Source organism: Equus przewalskii, chromosome X, assembly GCF_037783145.1.
Source record: "Equus przewalskii isolate Varuska chromosome X, EquPr2, whole genome shotgun sequence".
Taxonomy (NCBI): Eukaryota; Metazoa; Chordata; class Mammalia; order Perissodactyla; family Equidae; genus Equus; species Equus przewalskii.
In genome coordinates, this window is record NC_091863.1 from 19,392,303 (window position 1) to 19,418,359 (window position 26,057).

General features: G+C 41.7%; 1 protein-coding gene across 8 annotated transcripts in view; it reads right to left on the reverse strand.

The window, feature by feature from the left end:
- Nucleotides 1–25,853, reverse strand: part of PCYT1B (phosphate cytidylyltransferase 1B, choline) — a 152,393-nt gene extending 126,540 nt beyond the window's left edge. For 2 of the 8 annotated variants that reach the window (XM_070604967.1, XM_070604960.1), the window contains exon 1: nucleotides 2,156–2,527. In XM_070604967.1, the coding sequence (XP_070461068.1) occupies nucleotides 2,156–2,272 (117 nt within the window). In that variant the 5' untranslated portion in view covers nucleotides 2,273–2,527. Of the gene's footprint in view, nucleotides 1–2,155; nucleotides 2,546–25,435 lie in introns of those variants that run through there. The other 6 variants (XM_070604966.1, XM_070604964.1, XM_070604957.1 and 3 more) reach the window with 6 other exon arrangements.
- Nucleotides 25,854–26,057: the final 204 nt, after the last annotated feature.

Genomic DNA, 26,057 nt, shown 5'->3' on the forward strand with positions numbered 1-26,057 from the left:
TCAAAATGCAGAGTATGCCCCTACAGTGATCAAAGTTTGCTGATAAAAGAGAAGGTGCTTCAAAAAATTTAGCAGTAGTTTACAAATTGGTTGCAGCACCTATTTAAACAGGGCCAGTTTTCAGTAGACCATGATAATGATGCACAACATGGAAAATTTTTATCAAAGGTAACGGAAAGCAATAACTTTAAAAGTTCAACTTCTGTACAGCCTTATGTCTCTCTCTTTCTCATACACGCACCCACACACATTTAAGCCAGAACTGCCAAAAAGGTGGGAAGGGAATGTATCTCATTTAAGAGTGTGTTGTAGAGGAAAGATCTTCCACTTTGCGGGTGGAGAGCTCTCGGTTCAAATCCCAGCTCTACCCCTTGGAAGCGATGTGACTTTGGAGAAGTCGCTTACCCTCTCTGAACCTCAGTTTCCTCATTTCTAAAACGGCAGGGAAGTGGAGGTGTAACATTGTCAGCTGTGCATGGTTCTTGTGAGTTATCTTCAGGATTAGCTGTCACGAGTGAAAGTGGAAAGCACTTGAACTTTCTTCCTTCCCTTGATTTCCTCTGCCCACCCTCTCAGGCAGAAGCAACCAAGGAGCAGAAGAGCTAAAAGGTGGAAAGGAAAAGAAGTGGGCACGAGAGACTGAAATGATACACAAACTAGAACCGGATGCCGCCTCTCCCCTGCCCTTTACCTGTCAGGAAGGTGCGTAATGAAAATTTGGAACATTGGGTTTAACTTTAAAAAATATATTTTGGGTGATCTTGTAACAAGCTTTTAGTGGTCAATTTTTTTCTCAGTGCTAGACCATGAGTCATTTAGTGGCTCAAAGGAATCCCTCGGTAGCAAACTTATTGGGATGGTTTGTATCCCATGAGAAGATAGTTACTATATTGTGTAGATCATTCAGTAAGTGACTTAAATACCGGGAAGCAGTTAATTCTAAATTGCCCTAAGAAAATATATTTTAAAAAGTAAGAACACAGTGAACAAAAGCCCACAGCGCTCTAATATAACTCCCTTTGTTTTCATGTTTTAGGAAGTTGTTCTAAGCCTGACTTTGAACTCTTAATAACACTTATGAAGAAGTGACAGTTCCATGATGGGCTGGCCTTGGAATCCCTGAACCCTCATTTCGGGAGTTCACAGAAAATGCTACATTACAAAACCCTTTTTTTAAAAAAACCTTTTCCCAGGGTCAAACTCCACAGCCAATCAACATATTGCACCTTTTAACTTGGGGAAATTGCTAGAGAGAGGATAGCTCTAACTAGTGCAGTGCTTGGATTTGAGGGTTCAAAAAGAGGTCTCCCCAAGTTCCACAAGATTTCAGGCTGCGGGAAACCCACCACCCGTTCGGTGTTTTTGATTCCTTAAGGATACACGCTGTGGTGGTTGACAACCATCTTCCTCATTTACTTAAGGAATCATAACCAGTAGCAGAGAAACGGATCAAATTTGGGATACTACTTACTGAGACTGAAGGAAGCTCTGAGCGTCCCGTCTCCACACTTTCATTATTAAAGGCATGCGGCCCCTTTTTAAGGAAATGTAGCTTCCCCAGGTTCCCACTACCTGAAGAGACATCCTTACAGCACACTCCGGAAATGTTTATAATTCATCTAAGATACACATTATTTTTAAATACATCACTAAGGGACTCTTTTACTTATTTTGAAATTTTCATACGAATGGGGAAGTTTTGCTCCCACGGTCGTTTTCATTTTTTCCAAAATTGGCATTAAGCACCAAAATTAGTTGAGGACCGAATCATTCCTTAGCTAGAATTTAGAACTTAACGCACCCGTCCCAAGCTTTGCGAAGAGAATACCATTTTAAAATCGCACCGTAGGATTTTCATTTTCAGATGAGAATTCACCTAAAAGGAAAAAGGCCATCCCCTCCTCCCAAGGCACAAAAACACAGCATAGCCCGAGAAGCCCGTTTCCTACCCAGCCAATACAATAATGCTTTGTAAGCTGAGAGCAGCGCCCAGTATAGAAGCTAAGTATAAACAGCTGAGGAGGATTAGGCGGCAGCTCCTTTCTCATTTACATGAAAATCCTCTAAGCATCGTTTTCCTCGCTGGCTGCGGGCGCATAAGGAACTCTTTTGTGCCATAGCCATGCATTCATTTGCATCCTTTGTCTTTACTTACCAGTCGAGGCTGTGGGCATGTGTGCTCTATTTCCTCCATGGTTTCTGAGGGAGGCTCATTGGAAAGGGATTTTGGGATACCTGTTTCTGACTCAGCATCAGTGGTAAGTACTGGCATGGCCAGTGAATGCTCCCTCCAGCTCTACACCCTCGGAGTCTCCTCCCAGGCAGAGAATGTTTTCTTTGTCACGTATTTTTCTCTTCCTTACCCATCCCCCCTCTCCGTCCCTTCTTTCTCTCTTCCCTGGGGGAAGTAAAGAGGTTACCCCCCACCCCCCGCCCCCCGTCCCTTTTCTTCCCAGAGAAGCCAAGAGGCAAGGCCTCAGTTTATCACTATAACAACCAGACGGCACTGGTGCGGCGGGTGCGGGATACAGTACCTCATTTGCATGGAGCGCGCTGGTTGGCTACTGTCATCATAGTACCACTCCGCCGGGGAGCGGCCGGACCCCATTGGCTGGCGGGCCGTGCCCACGGGGTCCGAACTTGCTGCTTTTGTTTCTTCCGTTTAATTCAGCTGCAAAGGTCTCAGCCCATTCTGCCGGGCTGCACTACCCAGATAAGATAAAGCCGCTTCCTGAGGGGCCCAGGACGCCCCGAGAAAAAAACATAGCCGACCTCCACTAAAAAAGGACCGTGTCCCTGGCGTGAGTGTGTGATGTGCTGTAGTCAGAATTTTGCCAAGTAGGAGTCACCCTGAAGATAAAGCCACTTTTGAGCCAAAACTCCCTGTGCCCACAGTTGCCAGCTGGCCTCGGAGGGCCTCTAAGGGCATTTATTGTGGGCGCCTGAGTGTTCACCCCCTTGACTGCAACAAGAGCACTGGCAGATCCCCGGAGGCCTAGTGTAGCCCTGGAGCCTACCCCTGGGGCTCCGCTGGGTGGAACTTTGAAGGAAGTAGATTGTCTTTGACAACCTGCCTCCCACCTCGGACTGCCCTCCCCAATTGCTCCTCCCTCAGCCGCTCCTCTCTCTCCTCAGCTATTCAGAGTTTCTTCAATCAAGTCTTGCCGTTGTCTGCCCTTCAATACACTGTTCCATATGCTGGTCTATTATTCCTCTTCTCCCATTTCCCAAGCACCCTGCTTTCAGCCACATGCTCATGGCAATCACAGGAACATCCTGGATGGGACCTGCCTTAATATCTAAATTGTCCAGGAATATTCCCCATTTTAAGAGGGGCGTTCTGAAGATTCACACTCAAGGAAAAGAACTTACAAAGCTATTTGTTCTAGTGAAATATCACACTTTTAATAACATTAATAAAAATCATGGTGATTGCTAGCATTTATTAAGCACAGGCACAGTGCTGGGTACTAGATCTTGTTTAATCTTCATAAGAATCCAAAGAGGTTGATCCTATTATTATCCCTATTTTACAGGTGAGGAAATTGCAATTTAGAGTAATTACTCAGGGCCTCATACTCATAAGCAGGGGAGCTGGGATTGGAAGGGATGTGGGGAGGGCAGGAATGCAGCAGCTGTAGTAGTAGAAAAAGCACCAAGGTAGGCATCCTCTTAAGTCCCTGGGCTTCTAAATCTTTCACTTTAATGTGACAAATAGAAATGGCAAGCAATAGGATGTATTGGAGTAAATGAGGAGGCCATTTGTTTGGTGTAAACCTAATCGCCTGACTTTGTTTTTCCAAAAGGGCCTGACTGGCTGTTGAGCATGCATTGTATATCCGCTTTAAGCATTTCCTATGGCAAGAACAATGGCCCTAAGATAAAGGTGCAACTTCCCCCCCCACATTGGTATTTTCTTAAGGATAAGCATCTTTCCTTAGGCTAGGAACTGCTGCTGTGCTCACCTGTGACCACCCAGCTCAAGACAACAGACCTGCCACCCTGCTGTGTCCATCGAGACAGCAGACCTACCTGCTGTATCCAACAGAGAAGTCTCATGACTATTGTAAAAGGGACATTTCAATCATATGTGAAACATCCTCTTTGGGGGTATGTACTCTGAACACCCCACTTCTTTGGTGCCTTTTCTTCCTTAGGGAAGAAAGGCCCCTGGCCATGGTCCTCAGATTTTAGCTCAGAATAAACTCACCCAAATTTTCATTTATAGATTGGTTATGAATTATTTTCATCGACAAATCTATAGCAGTGGTTTTCATCCAAGTGTGGTCCAGGACCAGCAGTACCCAACATGAGCGTCACCTGGGAATTTGTTAGAAATGCAAATTAGTCCCTCAAGACCTGATTCAGTAGGTCTGGGGTGGAGCCAACATTTGCATTTCTAACAAGTTCCTAGGTGTTGCTGATGATGCAGATCAGGGGACCATAATTTGAGAACCAGTAGTCCAAAGGATGAGATAAAATTACCTGCCCGCCTCCCTTACAGAAATTGGGAGATCAAATAAGATATCACGTGAAAGCACTTTGCAAATTAGAATGTGCTATACTAATATAAGGGGGTATTATTTTTATTCTCAAGCAAAGAGGGCTAGCCTTAAAAGAAGAAAATGGATTCCACAGCAGATTTACTATTTGACAGATATAGATCCTGCCACTTTAAATCAGAATGACATCACTTGACATCGCAGTTATTACTTATGCTTGAGAGAACTCCAGAGATGCAAGAATTCCAGTGACACTTTGCTCATCTGCAAAAGGGCCTTCCTACCCACTTCCTACCCTTTCCTTCATACCCTATCTGTCCTCCTGGAAGCACAAAACACCTCAAGCTGGAAAAGCCAAGACTTGCAATACATTTAGGAGCCCCTTCCCCCACCCCACCCCCTACCTTGTGCTGGGTGATGTGGGAGTGAGATTGTTCATCTAATCTCAATATTTTTTTGCCTTACAGTGGTGATTCTCAAAATGTAGTCCCCAAAGGAGCAGCAGCAGCAGCCCTGGGAACTTGTCAGAAATTCTCACTCCCAACTCCAGACCTACTAAATCATAAACTCAGGCTGTGGAGACCAGGAATCTGTGTTTTAATGAAACCTCCAGGTTTTGGAGGCATTCTGCCACATGCTAAAGTTTGAGAACACTGCCTAGAGCCACATGATCCCACTGGAAAGCACCTAACTCCCTAACCCCCACTGTGTTCTGGGCCACTGAGCTGCCAGCTTGGTTTCTAATTGGTCCTCCAATTCTCTCTCCAGAATGGGAGGCTCGCCCATTCACCTGCCTATTTAGCAGAGTCCTGATGTCTAGAGGGGTTCTTGTGAACCCCTCTTGCCCAAGAACCTAGACCATGCCCTTATACCCCACCCCAGCCAGCCTTTTATGTCTCAAAGTGGACAGATGCCCCCTTCCTCCCCTCCTCGTCCTCCCCGTCCCATTGAACCAAGATGCTGCCTCTACCTAGCATGAATATCTTCATTGCGTCACCCGTCAGCCCCTTAGCTATCAGTGCCACTTTGTGCTAAATCCAAGTCACACCTGACACATATCCAGCCCAAGTCCTTGAATCTCACCATTTAGACTTCTAACTGCCTTGAGGATCAGCTCCACAATTCCATTCCCACTAATCCCACTCCAGCCTTGTCTTGGTTTCCTCATGCCCCTTCCCCCACAGCCCCATGCTTGCATCTCAGTGTGTCTCACAGTCCTAATGGGCAGAAATAGATTCTTTCAGGCACCACTCTGAAAGGAGTCCTTACCAGCTCCACCCACACCGAGGACCAGAGTCTTGGCTGCTATTGCCACCTGATTCGGGAACTTCTTGATACCTAAATGGGTTCTTTCAACTTGGGGGCTTCGTCATGCCGTTGAGATGATTAGCTGAGAATGACCAGTTAATTCCACACTATGGAATTAACTTTCCATCACCCTCTAGGGATTATGGGGGAACGGGGGGGGGGGGGGGGGGTGGACTATAAAGGGATAGCAGAAGGCAGGTTACTGGAGTGATAGAATTGTTCTTATCCTGATTATTGTAATAGTTACACAAATCTATACACATGTTAACATTGTTAAAAACTCCATGGAGGACATTTGTCAGAACATGCTAACAGCTTTTAGAATGTTGATACCCTTTGACCCAGGGATTCCCCTTGGGAATTTATCCCTAAAGAAATAAAGAAGCACACAAATAATTATGTACAAAGATGCATAATACAGATTTATAAAAGGCAAAAAAAATACAATTTAAAGCAATAGGAAGAATGGTTAAAATAAAAATAAAATATATTCATATTCATTCGTATTATACATGCATTAAAGAGTCACGTTTTTTAAGACATTCTAATGCTATGGGGACATGTTAACATAGGTCAGGTGAGAAAAGCAGGCCACAAAATACAATTCAAAGAAATGATCCAAATTATGGGATATGTGCATGCCTAGAAAAAAGTACTGGAGGGAAATGCGCCAAGATGTTAACAGTGACATCTTAGAGCTCTGGGATTTTGGGGGATTTTTGTTTCCTTTTTTATATTTTCCTGTCTATAACAAGTATTTAAAAATGAGCATATATTACCCTTATAGTCAGAAAAAAAAATGAACATTACTCCTCTTCCCCCAAGGCAGCAAGAGGTTAGCACGTGAGTGAATAGAAAGGTGCAGGGACTCAGTGAGAGGAAACAAGAACCCTGGAACTAAGGGACAAAGCTGGGGGGCGGGGATCCTATGGCCAGTTAGCAGAAGCGGAGGAAACGTGTTGGAGGCTGGCTGTTCAAAAAATCCGCAAGGAATGTTTTGGGGACAGGGCTCCTGAGTCTTGTCACCTCTGCAAGAAGGGCGTGGCTTCGGTGAGAATGTGTTAGATCAGCACTGCCCATCACAAGCGCCACCACCTTGAGTCGTACCATTTAGCCTGTACCTCTTACGTGCTTGGCACTCTGCTAGGTCCTAACCACATCAAATTGTTGAAAATACCATTCCCAAAGATCTGCAGGGAAGAACTAAAATAATGTCTTGGGAGCAGAAGCTGCCAGCTGCCAGCACCTGTGTCTCTCTGCCTGAGGGCTTTCTCTGGCCATCAGAAACCCCTGCCCCCTGCCCCCAACACCACCGCAGAGGCAGGGCTGAAGGGCCAGAAATTAACAGCCCACATCCCCAAGAGCTCTCAACCAATGACTGAGAGGAGTGAATGTATAAATGCCCCAGTGCTCTCAGCCCTCAAGTGGGATAACTCTGAAACTCGTGTTCTACACTGACTCCCAGACTTCCCCAGCGGGGTTAAGGTCCAATTGCCAGTGTGGTAGCTAGTTTGACAGTGCACTCTGTATTGGCTGCCTTCCTTTCCTTGTCTTACTTGCCCACACTCCTGTGGGTGTCTCCTGGGCTCACCTCCCAAATAAACTACTTGTCTCAGGGTCTGCTTCTCGGGGATCTCCAACTAAGACACTATTCCAGGGCCCCATCATAAAGTTCTAGTATAACCTGTTTCTTATGGCAAAATACCTTTCATATCCTCATCACATGTTAATAAAAATGAGTCATAACATCATATATAAATATCTATTAGCCTTTTTTTAAATAGGCATTATATCTAAGTTTTTTTCTTTAAAAATACCTTTCGCTTCCCTTTTATTTTTTAGTCTTTGATGTAGTCATGCTGCTAGAAACTTTATATTCATTGTATAAAAATGTTAGGTCAATCATACTGAAAATTTTCAATTATTTAGCTACAGTTTGTATGCCCGTACATATTTATAGTGCTCTTAATTATCAGGAAGGCCATATGTAAAACCTCCTTCATCCCGAATCCTTCCCCCTTACCACCCCTCCTCACCCCACTGTTTCTTCCACTTTCCCTTTTTCTTTTTTATTCATTTTTTTCTCACTGCCTCAGATTTACCAAATAAGGAATTTATTACAAAGACGGAAAGGAGATGGAAAAAACAAAATAAAGTTGACAGAAAAATTTAAGGTTTCCCAGAAACCATTATTACTTTCTATGGAATTTCATTACTTTTATGCTCTATTTTGAGCCACTTCCCCAGTTTTCCACGTGTGGCTTACGGTTTGGGCCTAAAACCTGACATAGTCCAGAAAAAATTCCACCGTACTAAGTAATGAAAGCCATGCACAAATCCTTGTCACTCACTCCAGGAAAATTAACATAATCAAACTTTTTTCAGTGTAAAGCGTTTCACCCCTCACTTGGTGCTTTTACGCATTGGATTATATCATAACAGCACTCGGAGATTGACAGATTGTAATACTAAAAAGTTTCAAATAAGTAAACAGATTGAGAGGCTAGGGGACTTGAGCAAGGTCACACAGTAAGTGGCAGAAGTATCACTTGAACCCAGGTCTCTTGAATCAAAGTTCAACTCTATTTTCCACCAAACTACCCTGCCTTACTCTTTGATTTAGTTAGATTTGCTTTGTAAACAAGATTGCTAGGCTAACTCACGCTTGTCCAAAATAACCCCTTCCCCGCTTTTCTATTGAACTCCTGTAACACGAAGCACTCTTAACTTATATTCGTTCAGTTCATTTTATATCTCTGAAACCATGGGCCTGGACTCATTGTAAGTGCTTGAATTTACTTATGACAAAAAAATAAACACAGATGCGTTGCCAGCTTCACTAGAAGGTCAAGAGCGAGGCCAATACAGGTCCATGACCTATAAAGACCATTAGGGGGAAAAAATGGTCAGACATAAAAAGTAGTCAGAACTTCAAAACTTATTTTTTGTAAAACAAAATCAAGAAGATAGCATGAAAGTGCTTTATTTTTATTCTTAACGTGGATTTTGTTCTTTTTCCAGCTTCTATAATAACCGAAAAAGAATTGACTTTCACTCATTTATTTGGCCAAAATTTATTGAGTCTAAGCTCAGTTTTAAGGTGCTGGGGAGCAACTGCACAGACCCGACGTGACAAACCTACTGCATGAATGAAAATGCCGCTAACGAAATGTCATCGTACATCTTATATTTAAAAGAAAGAAATATTTGGCGTTAGTCAGAGAGACGAGCAGTAAGGAGCTCCAGTTCTTGGCACTCGAAGGCACCGTACCATAAAGGTTGTGCCCATATTTGAGAAGGTCCTAAAAGGGAGAAGTTGTTTTTGTCAAAATGAGATGTATTTATCTAAATGCTGATGATAAAATCAGTTGTAAATATGATATATTTTGTTTTGCTCTAGCAAAACAGATATGATAGCAGCTTTTTTGCATAAATTAAAATTGCCCTTAGCTAGAATAAATCATTCTTATGACATTAGCAGCTGTGTAGTCAGTAAAGAATTATTGTTGCTGTTACTTGGTGGTATTTATAAACACTTTTATTTTCTAAGTACTTTACAATCACTTATTGTCTAATTAATATCTAATCATCTGTTTACAAGTAATAATCACACGTAGCGCACTTTAATCAAAACTCCAAATGCAGCCACCATCATACTCAAGAATGTTGTATAAATTTTGGTCCCTCCTTGATGGGGTTTGGGTCCAGACATACAGCTGGAACAGATAATACAACAGAAAAAAATGAATAAAGATTCCTCACTTGGATTTGAGCATAATTTGGATTTACCTTTGCGTGCCAAATGTATTATTTGAATGTCATATAGGTAATTTTCAACACTTAATGGCTCAATTACACAGACATATAAAATTTTTAATTTGTTTAAACCACAAAATTGGATGATAGTCTATAATAAATATTCAAGGGCAGGCATCAACTTAACATTGGAACTGTTAGTCACAGTCACCGTTTCAGTGACTTTCACGAAAAAGATCAAATGTAGCTAAAATGGCTCCGGGAGCTTCAGGGTTAATCTAGCCAGGTTCAAGTCTCGATGAAGCTGTGGCCAGTACAAATACCTGCCAGTCTTCATTACCCAGCACAAGCGGATATCCTGCTATCTCCCTTCAGTCTCCTCAAGGGTTATTCTATAAGCAATTATGGGAATCATGAAAGGATATTTTAAGCGGGTGAATGATATGCATACTGATCCAGTGTTTTTCCCCTTAGGATAAATTTCCCTACAAGTAGAATTGCTGAGTCAGAGTACTTGCATTTTTAAGGCTTCATATACATGTTTTTTCACACTATTATCGAATTGTCCTTCAGAATGGTTGACCAAATTTACACTTCTCATACTCCTAAAGAGTTGTCTTTCTTGACTACTGATCTGCCATAACCAGTTTTCTTCCTTCTGGCTTTCCCACCAGTTTCCGAGTAGAGCAGCAAATACTGCAGGGTCCTGAGGATTGTGCCTGGGGCCCTCTGAATGGGATGCAAAGGTGCTTGACTGGCAAGTGAGTAATCAAGAGCATCTGAAGCCAGGATGGATAAACTCCTTCACGAGTAAACTACTGCCATCCTTGGACTTTGTACTAATTGATTTTGAATGGCGTGGACTCCAAAGTGAAATCTTCACCTTGCAAAATCTGCACTCAGAATCTTTGAATATTCAAAAAGATTTGGTTTAATTTTCTGTATTAGTTTTCTATTGCTGCTGTAACAATTTACCACCGACGTAGTAGCTTAAAAAATACAAATTTATTATCGTAAAGTTCTGGGGGTCAGAAGTCTGAAATAGGTGTCAGTGAGCTAAAAGCAAGCTGTCAGCAAGACTGCACTCTTTCTGGAGGCTCCAGGGGAAAATCCATTTCCTTGCCTTTTCCAGCTTCTAGAGCTGCCCACATTACTTGGCTCATGGCCCTCTTTCTTCCATGTTCAAAGCCAGCAATGGCATCACTCCAGCCTCTGCCTCAGTAGTCACATCTTCTCTAACTTTCCTGCCTAACCCTTTCACTTGAAAGGACCCTTGTGATTACATTGGATCCACCCGGATAACCCAGGATGATCTCTCCCATCGTCTCAAGATCTTTAATTTACTCACATCTGTAAAATCCGTTTTGCCATGTAAAGTAACATATTCCTAGGTTCTGGGAATTAGGATGTAGACATCTTTGGGGGGGGGCCCGTTATTCTGCCTACCACACCTTCCTTAGCATGAGCTGGACCTGGTATCTCATCTCCGGATATTCAAACAATACATTGTAATTTTAATACTTAGTAGTTTATGAAACCATACTCTGTGTCAGGCTCAGGCGCTGTACCAGGTTTGCAGATAAGAATCAGTGCTTAGAGGTTAAGTAATTTTCCCAGGGTCACAGAGCTAGTCAAGGGCAGAGCCGAGTTTCAAACTCAGGTCTGTTGGACTTTAAAGCCCCTGTGCATTGTATGCTGCCTCTGTAGCTCAACATTTCCCATGCTCTGCTCGGTTTGCCCTCTTTGGAAAGCCTTCATGTCGAAAGCTTTTCATTTAGTTTGACATTTAATGATACAACCTAGCTCGATAAACTTTTTATTAAGCCCCTATAAATCTTATATTTGACTCATTCAGTAGGTGCCAGTGGAGGATGTCATCATGAAATACTCATTCAAGATGATGTCTCCACATCCTCTAATAAATCTTTCGAAAAGTAGCATCAGGTGGGCTCTTGCTCAATAATACAAGCAGAAGTGGACTCACCAGGTTATCTTCTCTGTGAGTGAAATGCAAATCTCTGAATGATATCAGGTGGTGCCAGTGAGAAACGATCTTTCCCAAGGCCCACAAGTATATCAAATATCTTATTCTTAAAAAAAGAGAGCCTAACACTTTAGGGATCTAAGTTCATGTCTTCATAAAGTCTCTCATCATCCATAAACCAATCATTTTAAAGATTTTATTTTTTTCCTTTTTCTCCCCAAAGCCCCCCGGTACATAGTTGTATATTCTTCGTTGTGGGTCCTTCTAGTTGTGGCATGTGGGACGCTGCCTCAGCGTGGTTTGATGAGCAGTGCCATGTCCGCGCCCAGGATTCAAACCAACGAAACACTGGGCCACCTACAGCAGAGCGCATGAACTTAACCACTTGGCCACGGGGCCAGCTCCTGAAACCAATCATTTTAAACACCTAGTCTGCTTAAGTGCCAGGTGAGGGGCTTTGTTGAATGATTCACCAAAGGTGCTTGAGAATAACTATACACAGTCAATGTGCTTCCCAGAAGCCCGTCCTTGACACAAGGAGAAATTCTCTTGAGTAAGCAAGTAAGCAAGCATGAGATAAGCACACTTTCAAAGAAAAATAATCCTTTATTTCTGCAAGATAGTCTGGATAACCTCACCACACCATTCAACCATAGGAACTCAAAGGAAGCAAAACTATTAGCAATAAACCATGGCAGTCCCTAGCACACATAATGCTACCATTGCTCAAAACATTTTTGGAACAATTCTTTTGAAATTTTCATCATGGCAACTTTGTAAGGCCACTTATGAAAATCAATTATTAAATAATCAAATCGGAATTTTTTGATCCAAAGAAGTATTAACCAAATTTATCATTCACCTATCAAACTATCATTTGACTTCTGGTTGTTTCAAAGAACATCAGAAAAAACCCTCAGTGATGACTGTGCCCTCTGATGATGTCCAATAAGAAGAGAGGAGTGGCCTACTCTGGTGAGAAATTCCTGAATGGCTTGAGATCTTAAGTGAGGAAGGTGACCCGAAGCTAGGCTCTAAAGTCAATTCTTGTAGAGCAGAGATTCTCAAACTTTAACAGCAAAAATCACCTTGAGAACTTATTAAACTACAGTTTCCTGGGCCCCATTCTCAGAGATTCTAATTCAATGGGCCAGGGAGGCGCCCATCAGTTTGATGTTCCATCAAGCTCACAGGTATTGCCTGAGGCCCACACTTTGAGTAGCACTGTTGTAGAGCCAAATTGTGAAGATAAAAATACTCATGTGAGAGGCCTGCCCCGTGGCCGAGTGGTTAAGTTCGTGTGCTCCCCTTCAGTGGCCCAGGGTTTTACCAGTTTGGATCCTGGGCACAGACCTAGCACCGTTCATCAGGCCATGCTGAGGCAGTGTCCCACATAGCAGAGCCAGAAGGACCTACAACTAGAATATACAACTATGTACTGGGGGACTTTGGGGAGAAGAAGGAAAAAAAATACTCGTGAATATTTAAGTTCTATTATCCTTTTTTTAAAAAAAGGATAGAAATTGTCAAAAGGACTCAGGAGCCAACTTGGAGAGACTCCTGCCAGCCAAAGATGAAAAGTTTAAGCATCAGTAAGGGATAAGAACTGCAATAGGGGCCGGCCCAGTGGCTCAGCAGTTAAGTGCACACGTTCCACTTTGGAGGCCTGGGGTTCGCCTGTTCGGATCCCGGGTGTGGACATGGCACTGCTTGGCACGCCATGCTGTGGTAGGCGTCCCACATATAAAGTAGAGGAAGATGGGCATGGATATTAGTTCAGGGCCAGTCTTCCTCAGCAAAAACAGGAGGATTGGCAGCAGATGTTAGCTCAGGACTAATCTTCCTCAAAAAAAATAAAAAATAAAATAAAAAATAAAAAGAACTGCAAAGGATTGAAATCCATCAAATATGTTTAAATCCATGAGTTCATACTACTACAAAAAAATCCAAAACAAACCAAAACCCTCAGTTGTCTGTATTGGAGGATACAAGGGAACAAATGCATTATTTTGAAAACTGGAAACTAGAGGGAAGAAACCAAGCATTTATCTTACCTTTCCTTTGGGTCACTTTGGGTGACCAAATAGTAAGAAAGATGTGTCTCATCTTAGAATGAGTAATCAAGAAGGTAGGAAGGTAATGAAGAAAGTAACGAATTAGACTATCCCTATTTTATAACCCCTAATGAATGACTAGATCTAGGCATTGAGCATTGACAACTGCTAACGTGACAAAAAGACCACCCCTAACATCAGAGGTATGTGCACCGCCTGTATAGTAGTTTGCCAAGTAAATAGAACCTGGCCTTGATCACACCTCTGGATCCGAGACCAATTTATGGGAAATATGAAAAGGATAAAGGAGTATGTTAACACCATAGGATACAATCAGCAAAATCTACATCGTGGGAAGCTCTATAAGACAAACCTAGTTTCTGTGACCAAAAAATTGCAAGAAACCTAAGGATTAGATGAGATCTAAAAGACAGCAATCAATTGCAATGTATAGACCATATTTTTAGGGTCCAATTTGAAAACACTGTAGAAAAAATTGCTTTTATGGGGCCAGCTCTATGGCATAGTGGTTGAGTCTGGTGCACTCTACTTCAGCTGCCTGGATTCCTGGGTGTGGATCCTGGGCAGGGACCTACACCACTTGTCAGCCATTCTGTGGCAGCAACCTACATACAAAATAGAGGAAGATTGGCACAGATGTTAGCTCAGGGCTGATCTTCTTCAAGCAAAAAAAGAGGAAGATTAGCAACAGATAGCTCAGAGCAAATCTTCCTCACCAAAAAAAAAAAATTACATTTATGAAACAATTAGAAATTGAACAATTTCTGGATGCTACAAAAGAATTTTTATTAATTTGTTTTAGGTATGTTAATGATATTGTGTTTACATTTTTAAAAACTTTATTTTAGAAATATACACTGAAGTATTTGCAGATAAATATATTGTGTGGGTATGGAGAGTGGATAGGGTTCTAGATGAGTAGTTCTCAACTGGGTGCAATTTTGCCCCCCAAGGTACATTTAGAGATGTCTGGAGGCATTTTTAGTTGTCACATCTTAGGGGATGGCGCTCCAGGCATCTAGTGGGCAGAGGCCATGGATGCTGCTCAACGTCCTACAATGCACAGGACAGCCCTCCACTGTGGGGGAATGGCTCGGCCCCGGCAATCTGATGACCTTCAGTGTGTCCACATAGATCACACCGGCAAAGACTTGAAGGGCATTTCATCTGAGTGTTGGCAGAACGCCTTGTGATCTTCCTGGAATGTGAGTGGTGGGAGGCCTGGTAGGAGCTGCTCCGAGGCCATCTCCCGCTGGCCTCCCTATCTCTCCTGAAAGGCTGTCAGGAGGCAGTTTCTAATGACATCCTTGATTCTGTTGCGGTGTGGGGCTTCCTGCCCTACCCCCTCAGTATAGAGCTGCGCAATAGGAAACCAGCTAGTTGTGATCTCCAATGGGCTCCTCAGCAACATGAGTCGAGGTCATGACCCTGTTTCCATGTTGTCCTTTTTGTTGTGTGGGACAAACAGAATGATTGCACTGTCGGCTACCTTTCTTTCACTGTCTGTGTAAGTAATAAACTGTCTGAATCCAAAAGCGACTCAGTGTACTTTTACCAGTCCAATCAGTCAGCCCTTGGCTTTGGTCTTGCCTTGTCTTGTGTGTGTATTGGACATACATAACCAATTATCCAGCCCAGAATGTCAAGAATGCCAAGGTTGAGAAGCTCTAGGTGAAACAATATTGGTCATGAGTTGGTGGTTGTTGAAGCTGGGTGAGGAGTACAGGAACGGCACACATGGGAAGATACTGTTTAGTCTAATTTTGCACACATTTGAAACTCTCCATAATGAAAGTCATATCTTTTAAAAAGATAAAAATTGGTCACCTTGCTCTATTAGATGTCTGGCACTTTAAGTGCATATACTGAGGCAATAGCAGAAATGCACAAACTTTGCCATCAGACTTCTAGCCCCACTACTAAATTACAGACTGTGTGTTCTTAAGCAAATTACTTAACCTTTTTAAGCCTCAGTTTCCTCACCACTAAAATAAGGCTAATGATGCCCCTGAGGGTTCTGTAGGGTTTAATATGTCAAGTGTTTAGCTGAGTGCCTTAAGTAAATACCTTTATTCAACCTTCTTCCTTTGTTCTTTTTGTCTGCTACTTTTCCATACAGAGATGCAAAGAGCCCTTCTTGTTATCTGGACTAGTAATTTTGATCCAGTCAATTTCTTTTCAAACAATTCCCTGGAAAATGTAGATGGCCCTGGTACGAAATGTTTGGTTCTAAGGGTTTAAAACAGAGAACCCTGGAGGCACCTGGGGGATGGGGAGTGAGAAGGAATGTATGTGGTTAATTCAGTAGTTCTCAATCCAGGGTGATTTTTCCCCACAGGGGACATTTAACAATGTCAGGGGACATTTTTGGTTGTCACAACTTGGGTGGAGGAGGTGCTACTGGCATCTACTGGTTAGAGACCAGAGATGCTGCTAAACATCCTACTATATGCACAGGATTGCCCCCCACACAAAGAATTATCTGGCCCAAAATGTCAGTAGTACTGGGGGTGAGAACCCTTGGGCTCATGTGACCAAAACTCCTTGATGAAGCTTTTCCTAGATAATTAACTTTGCCTTTCTTTGTTCATCTTACCCAACACATACAGGTTATTAAAGGCATGCTCAGGAGAAATCATTCAAAATGTGATTACTCTAGCTCTGTGGCCCTAATTTGTTATTCATTTCTTTAGGAGAAAAAAAAATCTGAGTGGTGTTCTGATTTTATTGCCTTTGAGTTTCAAATAGCAAACTCGAAGCATGCACTGATTACCTTCTTAATTAATAGACTGTGAAGGCAGGGCATCACTTTATTAACTAGTGGGAAGGATGTACCATCTCCCACAGCTCGGTAGTCTTTATTCCCAACTGTTATGTCAATGGGGGAGGACTGGGATGAAGGCTATTCAGACACTGTTCTCCAAACAGATATATTTCTTTTGTTAAAATAGCCACCTTAGGGGCCGGCCCTGTGGCCGAGTGGTTAAGTTCATGTGCCCTGCTTTGGCAGCCCAGGGTTTCCCCAGTTCAGATCCTGGGTGCAGACATGGCACAGTTCATCAAGCTATGCTGAGGCGGCATCCCACATGCCACAACTAGAAGGACCCACAACTAAAAATACACAACTATGTACTGGGGGGCTTTGGGGAGAAAAATGAAAAATAAAATCTTAAAAAAAAAAAAACAGCCGTCTCAGTTTAGATGATACCTGCTGACCATGTCATTATTAAATAGAAATGTTTATACTAATATTTTGCCCTCCCATCCCCTTTGTAAAGACCACGGTGTCATCAGCATTGAAGCAAAGATTTAGGTAAATGGTGGTAACAGCGTATTCAACTGGCAAACAACAGTAAGGCCATTTCTGTGAGATGTGTTGTATGTTTTGGGGAGCAGTGGGGTAAAAATGTTTGGGAAGATAAAAAGTGGGGGTAAAATCTGTACAGGTGGTGGAAGGGCTTAAGGATCTGTGATATGGTTCCTATTTCTTTATTTCTCCCTCACTCCACCCCACCCCTTCTATGAAAACTGCCTCATCCACCCCACAGCCCAAGCAATTGGGTTGGGACACCTGATTCAGAGAGCCAAGCCATGGCGTGTTGTGTGGTTTCTCAGATCCTCAGATTCCCTCTTTGAGGAATTAGAACTAAGAAATGGAGACTGAGTGGGTCAGGAGCTGAGCTGTGGGCAGAGTGTTAGAGTAAATATGTCCACAAACGATCCCTCTGAGGGCTTCTCAAGATGCTCTGGTTCCTCTTCTTGCTGAGGCCTGCGTTTCAGCTTTCTGGGGATTCTATCCGACAGTCCTTGCATTCCCCTCTACTGAAAAAGCCAGCTTAGTGGGTACTGTTTCTTGCCACCCCACAATCTATGTCTGAGACAGATGTGTCCACATCCCCACCAAGAGACAAGACTAACATGAGAAATGAAGCTGAGAGCTGTCTAACAGGGAAAGGCTGCATTCATGCCTAGGAGGGCCAAGGGATTATACTGCGCCCTGGAGACCAGCTCACAGTAAATTCTTCTCAGAAATCCTATAGTTCTAAATATACCACAAGTTTGATACTTTCATATACAGTCTTACATCTCTTTTGTGTTGTTGTATTGAATTATTGTTTATCTCATGTTACCTAATTCTCATTTGTAACCTTGATATTTATCTCTCATATTGTTAATTAACTCACCAACTGGACTTGGGAAGGCCAGTTCACACCCCCAGGTCCATCCGCTTTCTTACAGCATCCTCAACCACCCACTCAGACCCGCTTCTGCCTCCACCACTCCACTAAAACCGAATTCTGTTTCCATGTAAGTGTTTCTGAGCTGCACGGGAAGATCTTTTAGAGCAGTGGCTCTTGACTAGGGGGGATTTTGCGCCCCTCGAGGGTGATTCTCCAGTGTCTGGATACAGTTTTGATTGCCACAGCTTAGGGGGAGCTACTGGCATCTGGTGAGTAGAGATCAGGGATGCTGCTAAATATCCTACAATGCACAGGAAAGACCCCACAACAAAGAATTATCTGGCCCAAAAAGCTAATAATGCCAAGGTTGAGAAACTTTGCTTTAGGGCAAAGATGGGTCTTTAGACAAATAACACAATTCAAAATAGGCAAAGGATTTGAATAGACATTTCTCCAAAGAAGATATACAAATGACCAATAATCACATGACAAGATGCCCAATGTCATTAGCCATTAGGGAAATGCAAATCAAAACTACAATGAGATACCACTTCACACCCACTAAGATGGCTGTAATTTAAAAAATGGAAAATAAGCGTTGGAGAGGATATGGAGAAATTGGAACCCTCACACATTACTGGTGGGAATGTAAAATGGTGCAGCCTCGTTGGCAAACAGTTTGGCAATTCCTCAAAAAAGTTAAAAATAGAGTTGCCATTTGACCTAATAATTCTATTTGTAATTGAAAACATATATCTCCAAAAACCTTTTACAAGAACATCATAGCAGCATAATTCACAATAACCAAGAAGTAGAAACAACCCAAATGTCCATTCACTGGTGAATGGAGAAAGAAATTGTGGTATATTCATACAATGGAATATTATTTGGCCATAAAAAGGAATGAAGTACTGATACATGCTACAACATGAATGAAACTTGAAAACATATGCTGGTGAAAGAAGCCAGACACAAAAGACCACATACTGTATGATTCCATTTATATGAAATGTCCAGAATAGGCAAATCCATGTAACAGCAAGTAGATTAGCGGTTGCCTGGTGCTGGAGGTGTTGGGGGGAATGATGAGTGACTGCTAATGAGTACGGAGTTTCTTTTAGGGGATGATGAAAGTGTTGTAAAATTATATCGTGTTGATGGTTGCATAACCGTATGAATACACTAAAAAACATTGAATTATACATTTTAAAATATGAATTATATCTTTAAAAGAATGTCTCTGAATCTCTTGAGAGTCTACCACAAAGTAGATGCTCATTAAATAATGCAGTATACCTGAGGCGTGGAAGACAAACACAAAACAATTTCCTTCCTACTCTGATTACTGTTATGTTAACACTTTATGTCCAAAGAGGAACAGTAGTGACTCCCTTAAACAACCTCCAAGTTAACCAACGCATTAACCAATGCTCTCCATTTCCCCTAAGAGTCCTGAGAGCACTGGGAATGCTTCTGGCTGGTAGGTCAGCTACTCTTGAGAATGCCTGATACTTTTGCTCTCACTAGTTGAGTTGTACGTTTTCCAAGAGTCCCAAACCTGTTTAGGCCATTTGTACTTGTGATTATAATGATATAATTTAATTAAATGTTATGTAAACTGATAAGAAAGATGCAAAAAAGTGTTGTTTTTAAGCAACTAAATAGTTTTGGAAAACAAGATACAGTTATATGACTTTTAAAAATTGCTGTTGAGTTGGGTGAGGACAAGACAACTGTATTTTTTTTTTTTGAGGAAGATTAGCCCTGAGCTAACTACTGCCAATCCTCCTCTTTTTGCTGAGGAAGACCGGCCCTGAGCTAACATCCATGCCCATCTTCCTCTGCTTTATGTGTGGGATGCCTACCACAGCATGGCTTTTGCCAGGCGGTGCCATGTCCACACCCGGGATCCAAACCAGCGAACCCCGGGCCACTGAGAAGCGGAACATGCACACTTAACCGCTGCACCACCAGGCCAGCCCCAAGACAACTGTAATAGATAGGAGACAAAGTCCCTGAAAATGTAAGATTCTAGACTCAGAGTGCTTTGAAAATATCTCAAGTTTTCACTTCATTTAGAATAAACCAAAAATGGAAATCATAGACATTGAATATGTGTATGCCTAATGAAAAAAAGACAACACCGAGCTCTAATCACTGACCCAATTAAAGGATTGGCGAATTAATATATTTATGTTAAATTTAAATAAAATGTTTAATGTATGTATTTATCATTTTTAAAGACAAGTCTCCGTTATAGTCATTTTATTTTTCGATTAACTGACCTAATTTTCCTCATTGTGTAGGGTAAGACGAATTTTGCTGGGCTTCCTGGTGATTATAACTCTCTCCTACCTTGTATAATGGAGAAAACCCTACACAGCTCTTTTATTAATTCTCCATGTTTGTCTTGAATTCTTTGTGTGATATTTAATAAAGTCCTTCATTGTCATCCTAAGGAAAGGTGTAATAGCCACATGGAAAAGAATTTATGGGACAGATTTGCGTACAAGTCTTACCCATCTCTCTTGGAAGCTGATCCAGCTCTGCCCATCTCTGGGGAAGCCGAGGAAGAGTTGTAGAGGGGGGCTGCCATCTCTGGCATCTCTAAGCAGGTTCCACCTGGCTTTCAGATATCACAAACCTATAGCAACCCTAGGAGTTTGGTGGGAATCGGGGTGGAGAGACTTGTAAACAGTGATCACAACAACTTTGTTGCTGATGTTAATGATAACGTCAATCAATTTAGAGGCTGGATGGAGTCAAGTTGAAGCTGGTCCACCCAACATTGATCTGTGCCTCAAAGGCTGGGCTGAAACTCATTCGTTCTCCTGGACGACCTTGAGATGACCTTAGATGGACAAACTCAGCACTCTCTCTGGTCAAGAAGGATATACAACAAACAGTGATTTAAATTTCTTTCACTCATTTTATAATCATTGAAAACTATAAATAGATTAAATAAATAAATAAATTCCTTTCACTCAGTCAACAAACATTTACTAAGTATCTACAGTACATCAGGAGCCATGTGTCTCAAGATGAATGTGATAGTTTTCACTCTCAAAGAGTATATACAGCAAGAATATATACGTAGGGCAAACTCTTAGAGACTGATTTTTTTTTTAGTAAATATGATGGTACTATAGTGTTAAAGTTTCTAATCATACTCGTCTTTGCTTTCAAAAGAATTATTTAAGTTCTTCTGCACTTTTGTTCATGACTCCATGGAACTGAGGAAGACAGATCTGAAACAGATGTTATTTTTCTTTTTGTCCTAGGCCATACTTTCCAATTTTTTAATTCCTTTTCTCCTTCTCTGTGTGTGTGTGTGTGTGTGTGTGTGTGTGAGAGAGAGAGAGAGAGAGAGAAAGAGAGAGAGAATTTGTAGCTCATTGAAAGACAAAGAGAACTTTAAAATGCTCTAATACCTGGGGCAAGACTGAAATAAAGAGTATGTTTTCCGCATTATGAAGTCTCATTGTGCGAATGGGGCAAGATTAATTTATGCCAGTACTTGTATATTCTTTACTCTGTGATATTTGAGAGCTGGCTCCAAGTCCCCTGAGAAGACAGGACAAAAATAAGAGAAACCAGCAAGTTTCCTTTTCTCTCCATACTTCCCAGCACTGGGAAGACCAGGGGAACCCCAGGTCTCACCAGACACTGCCAAGTCTAGCCTCTCACCCCACAACTCTTTGCACGCTAATTGAGCCATTTCAGTGCGTAGGACCTATAGTTTAAGGAGAGAGATTAGTGTCCTCTAGAAACCCAGGGTCAGTTGTAGCAGGGATGGAGCACGTGCTCCGCCTGTCAATTTTCAGAGTGAGTACTGTCAGCAGAGCAGCCTATGGCAGTGATTACACAGCTGCTAATCGGGTTAAGAGGAGAGTGGCCCTTGGGTCAGTCTACCACATAGTTTCCAAAGGAGACAAAGACTGCTGAGTTAGCTGCAGTTTGTGCAAATACATGCCTGATGCTGTAATATTAGGATTCACGGGCAGGAACTACAGAGGGAAGAGCGGAAGAAGGCCTAATTGTGTTTTGGAACAAAAAGTAAAAATGTAATATCTATTTTCCCTTTGGGTGGTTTTCAAAAATGCTCAGATATCTAAACTTTATCAGTTTAGAGGGTTCTAAATTATTTAATTCCCTCCAAATAAAGACTAAATATTCAACGCACATTTACATTGTTTCTATTAATTTTTCTGTCTTTGCTTATGGCCTATACGCTAGAAATTTTCCTTAAGGAAGACAAGGAAGTGACAAATCATATTCTTTGAAGCTTACTGTTAAACTGAGGAATTGAGTTTTGCTTTTGCTAAAAAGGCATTAATGTCTGGTATGACCAGTCCAAGCAAAGTGTAAGAAACCACCTCAGCTAAGGATTTAGAAATGCAAGTGCTATTCTTTTCTCAATAACTCCAAATTCTCTTCTATCCTATTACTTAGAACCAGCACAGTACCTGACAAATGTGCTCAACATAGTATTTAAGGACTGACGGACCTAACCAATAACCAGTGCCCCGAAGGCAGCTCTCTCTTCTGAAGGAGCTGGTAGGTTTAGTTTGCAAATCCTCAGGCTGGATCGAATTTCCCACCCCTACTCCCACTCCCTCACCTGAGTGCCCCAAAATCACCTCTTTCTCACAAACAGGAAGTCTTTCTCTCACCACGAATATTTTGCAGCAAAGACTGACAAAGGGAAAAGAAGAAACGGTAGGCAGTTTCCCATTTGATTCGTGTATTCTCTGTAGAAAATCGGAGTCCACTTCAGTGGGTGACATCTTGAAAGAACTGTCTCTATCAGTCAATCAACAGATATTTACACCATGCCAGCATCTACACGGAGCCCTTAGGTGTACTCCTCCCAGGGAATCCCAGGATATAGTGGGAGAAGCAAGGGCTTCGGAATTCGATCTGGAGCTAGTAAAAATTTCAGTGTGAAAGTATTTTATGCTATCAATTTACTTTATCATTCAAAGGAAGAGAGGAAGGTAAATAGTAGCATAAAATGACTTTCCATAGAATTTAGAAATAGCAGAAGTGTTGCTAGAAAGAACGAGGCTAACCACATTATTTCCTACCAGGGCGCCTTAGGGGATCCCTGTTTTAATGAATAAATAAAGATGATGTGTAATTATCATATCAATTGCTTGCATCTAAGTGAGTGCTTCTGGAGTTATTTGATGGTGCTTAAAAATCTTTGGTCTCTGAAGTGCGTTTAACGTCTCCTTGACTCTTATCTATATTATTAATTTGCAGATCAAAGTTAACTTGGTGCTATGCAAATGAGGAGATTTCAAATGAAGGAGATTTTACTGTAAAATTTTAAATCCGTATTACTTGTAACAGAATTGCAATATATCTTGGAGACATGTGTCAACATATCTAAAAGAGACATTACAGCTTACAGCAGTGGTACCCAATAGAACTTTCCACAATAATGGAATAGTCTATATCTGCACTGTCCAAATAAGGCAGCTACTTGCCACATGTGGCTATTGGGCACTTAAAGTGTGGCTAGTGCAACTGAGGAACTAAATTTTAAATTTTGTTTAATTTTAATCAAAATTTAAATTTAAACACCATATGTGGTTAGTGGCTACCTTATTTGACAGCGTGGGTTTAAAGAAAAAGTGAAATTGGATTCCAAGAACCTGAATTCCAGCCCTACCCACACTACCTTGGACAATTTACTTAACCTCTGTGAGCTTTAATTTTATTACTTGAAAATGAGAACATCAATAATATCTACCTCACAAGGTTTGCAATAAGAAGAATTGAGATAATATTCAGGCATTCTTCTATTTCCAAATAAGCGCCAATCAAGTAGCAAAGTTAAATATGTGGAAAATGAATAACCAACTCTCTCGTTTCAAGGGAGTTTCCATTCCTAGAGAGCTCAAAAATATTATTAAATTTATAATTGTCCTCACTGTTCAGATACAATATTTAACAACATGCTTGTAACTATGTGCTGGTAAACAGCACCATTAGCAATAGCCAGAAATGGTCATGGTCATGTGTCAGCTTGGGGGTATCAATGTATGGTGCACAAAAGGGCTGGCAGCCAGAAAGTTAAACTTACACAGCTGAGGTCAACTCGTGTATGAAAAGTATATTGAGAACTGAAAAGTGTGATTAAAATGTTAATGCAATCACTTCTTTATTATTTTTACAATTAATAACGTAATTCATCTTGATTGCTCAGGAAGGTTAAATAAACCCATTCCATTTAACTGGGAGAAACTGAGGCACAAATTAACAGAATAGGCAAGCGATTAGGATCGTAAACCCTTTCTTTGAATGTGATCACTTGAAATAAGGCATGTAAAGTACTTAGCACAGGGCATGCCACCTACTAAAGACTAAAAACGTCAGCCGTTATTACGATAATAAGTGACACTACTGGGAGCTCCATGAGATTGAGGCCTTCGGTTATTTTCCATTTAACAAAAGGCATGGGAATACAGAGTGATAGTGGCACATATTTAATTCCACAGGACTGGAACGTAGGAAGATCATCTCTATTTTCCATATCTGCATCAGTCAAGAACTGATCTAGTTGTTTTGATACCACTTCAAATCTATTTTTGGAATGAGGCATGAATAAATGAATGAATGACTAAAATGCCTCCTGATTCCCCCATTAACTCAATAAAATGAGCTGATAAAACTCATGAGTCTTCAATATACAAATTTCTCCAAATCTGAGATAACACGGAGGCAAACGGGGAAGGGACCTATTGGGGGAAGTGGTCTACCAGTCGTGTAACTCAAGTGCCCGGTGGATATAGGCCCAGACTACTCTTCTGAGGAATATGGTCCTTTAACCAGCCATCCACAGCCATCCCAAGAGGCAGGAGAAGGTTCTGAAGGAGTGCTGGGACAGGATGAGCAGGGCAGGTGTCCTGGGGCCTGAGAAAGCACACTCAAGGGAGTGGTGTGAAACCAGCTTTACCGTGAAGCAGAGAGATTACATCATCACTAGGAAGCTTCTCCTGGGCCTAATCTCTTCTTCACATCATCTGGAATCCTTCTTACTATTTTGTCCCACCTCCTAAACTTTTTCCATCTAGAACTTATTTGGTTTAACCAGGCTCCACTAAAATGCACATTCCCCAGGCACCCCCCCACCTCCCCACCAAATAAAAGACCGTATAATGCAGTCTCACTTATATGATAGGCGTATTGCAAGGAATTCAGAAATGGGTGTTCTAATCAAGATTTTATGACTTTTCTACTAGGAGAATTTCTCATTTTATAGGATAATGAACATTTTGTTAAAACATTTCTCCAATGTTCTCAGGCTCCCATGGCATCATTCTTTGCCTTGGACTACATATATTTCCTCGTAATGATTTGACTCTTTTTTGGAAAGAGAATTTGTTCCTGTCATCTAACTCTATCCAGGGAGCTTGCATTCTCACCAAGGGGATAAAGAAATATTGGCTGCAATTTTTCTTTTTTGTCACCTTAAGAAGGAGAGGGTGATATTTCCATTTTGAGTGTGACTCTGTGAATCAGCACAGGTCCATTACCCTCGCAGATACGTAGGACTTTACTGTTTGAACCCACTTTGATATTCAAAGAGGCAGAAATCAATAAGAAAGCATGTACAGTTACCTTGCGCCAGAATTTGGGAGTGTAATTGTCCCTGGTGTCCTCTTCCATGGTGCATTCCTGGTGGCCCACCATGTCTGCTCCTGATCTGCTTTCCCTCTTTTCCTAGAGTTTTCTCTTCCCTTTGGAGTTCTTTTGAGTCACAGGGTGAAATTTTTCTTTCTCGAGACTTCCTGGAGTGCTTGACCCAAGGTTAAACTTAAAGAGAAGCTCAGAGGAGCTAGTTGTGTCCCAATGATTGAATAAGCAGAGATCCACGTTGCTGGGCGCTCTTGCTTTATTTGCCAGAAGCCTCCTCTTGTCCCCTCTGGGCTGTCGTTCATTGACAATTGCTGTGCTCTGGACTGGTGCTGTGATGGCCTGTACCGCAGGGACAGGCAGGTTGTGGTGAAGGCTGCACTTGTGAAAAAGGCCATTGTTTAACCAACCCTGTCCCTCACTGGAGCTATGGCAACAAATTCCGTTGGTGAATTAACTATGTCATTGTGTGCCAGCTCAAGTGATTATGCTCTTGGAATGACAAACATTTTCTCTCTTTTTTTCAAGATAAAAAGTGGCCAAGACCTTCAAGTGTTAATATACAACTTAGCACTTTCTTTAAATAGGAGAATAATGATAGAGAAGA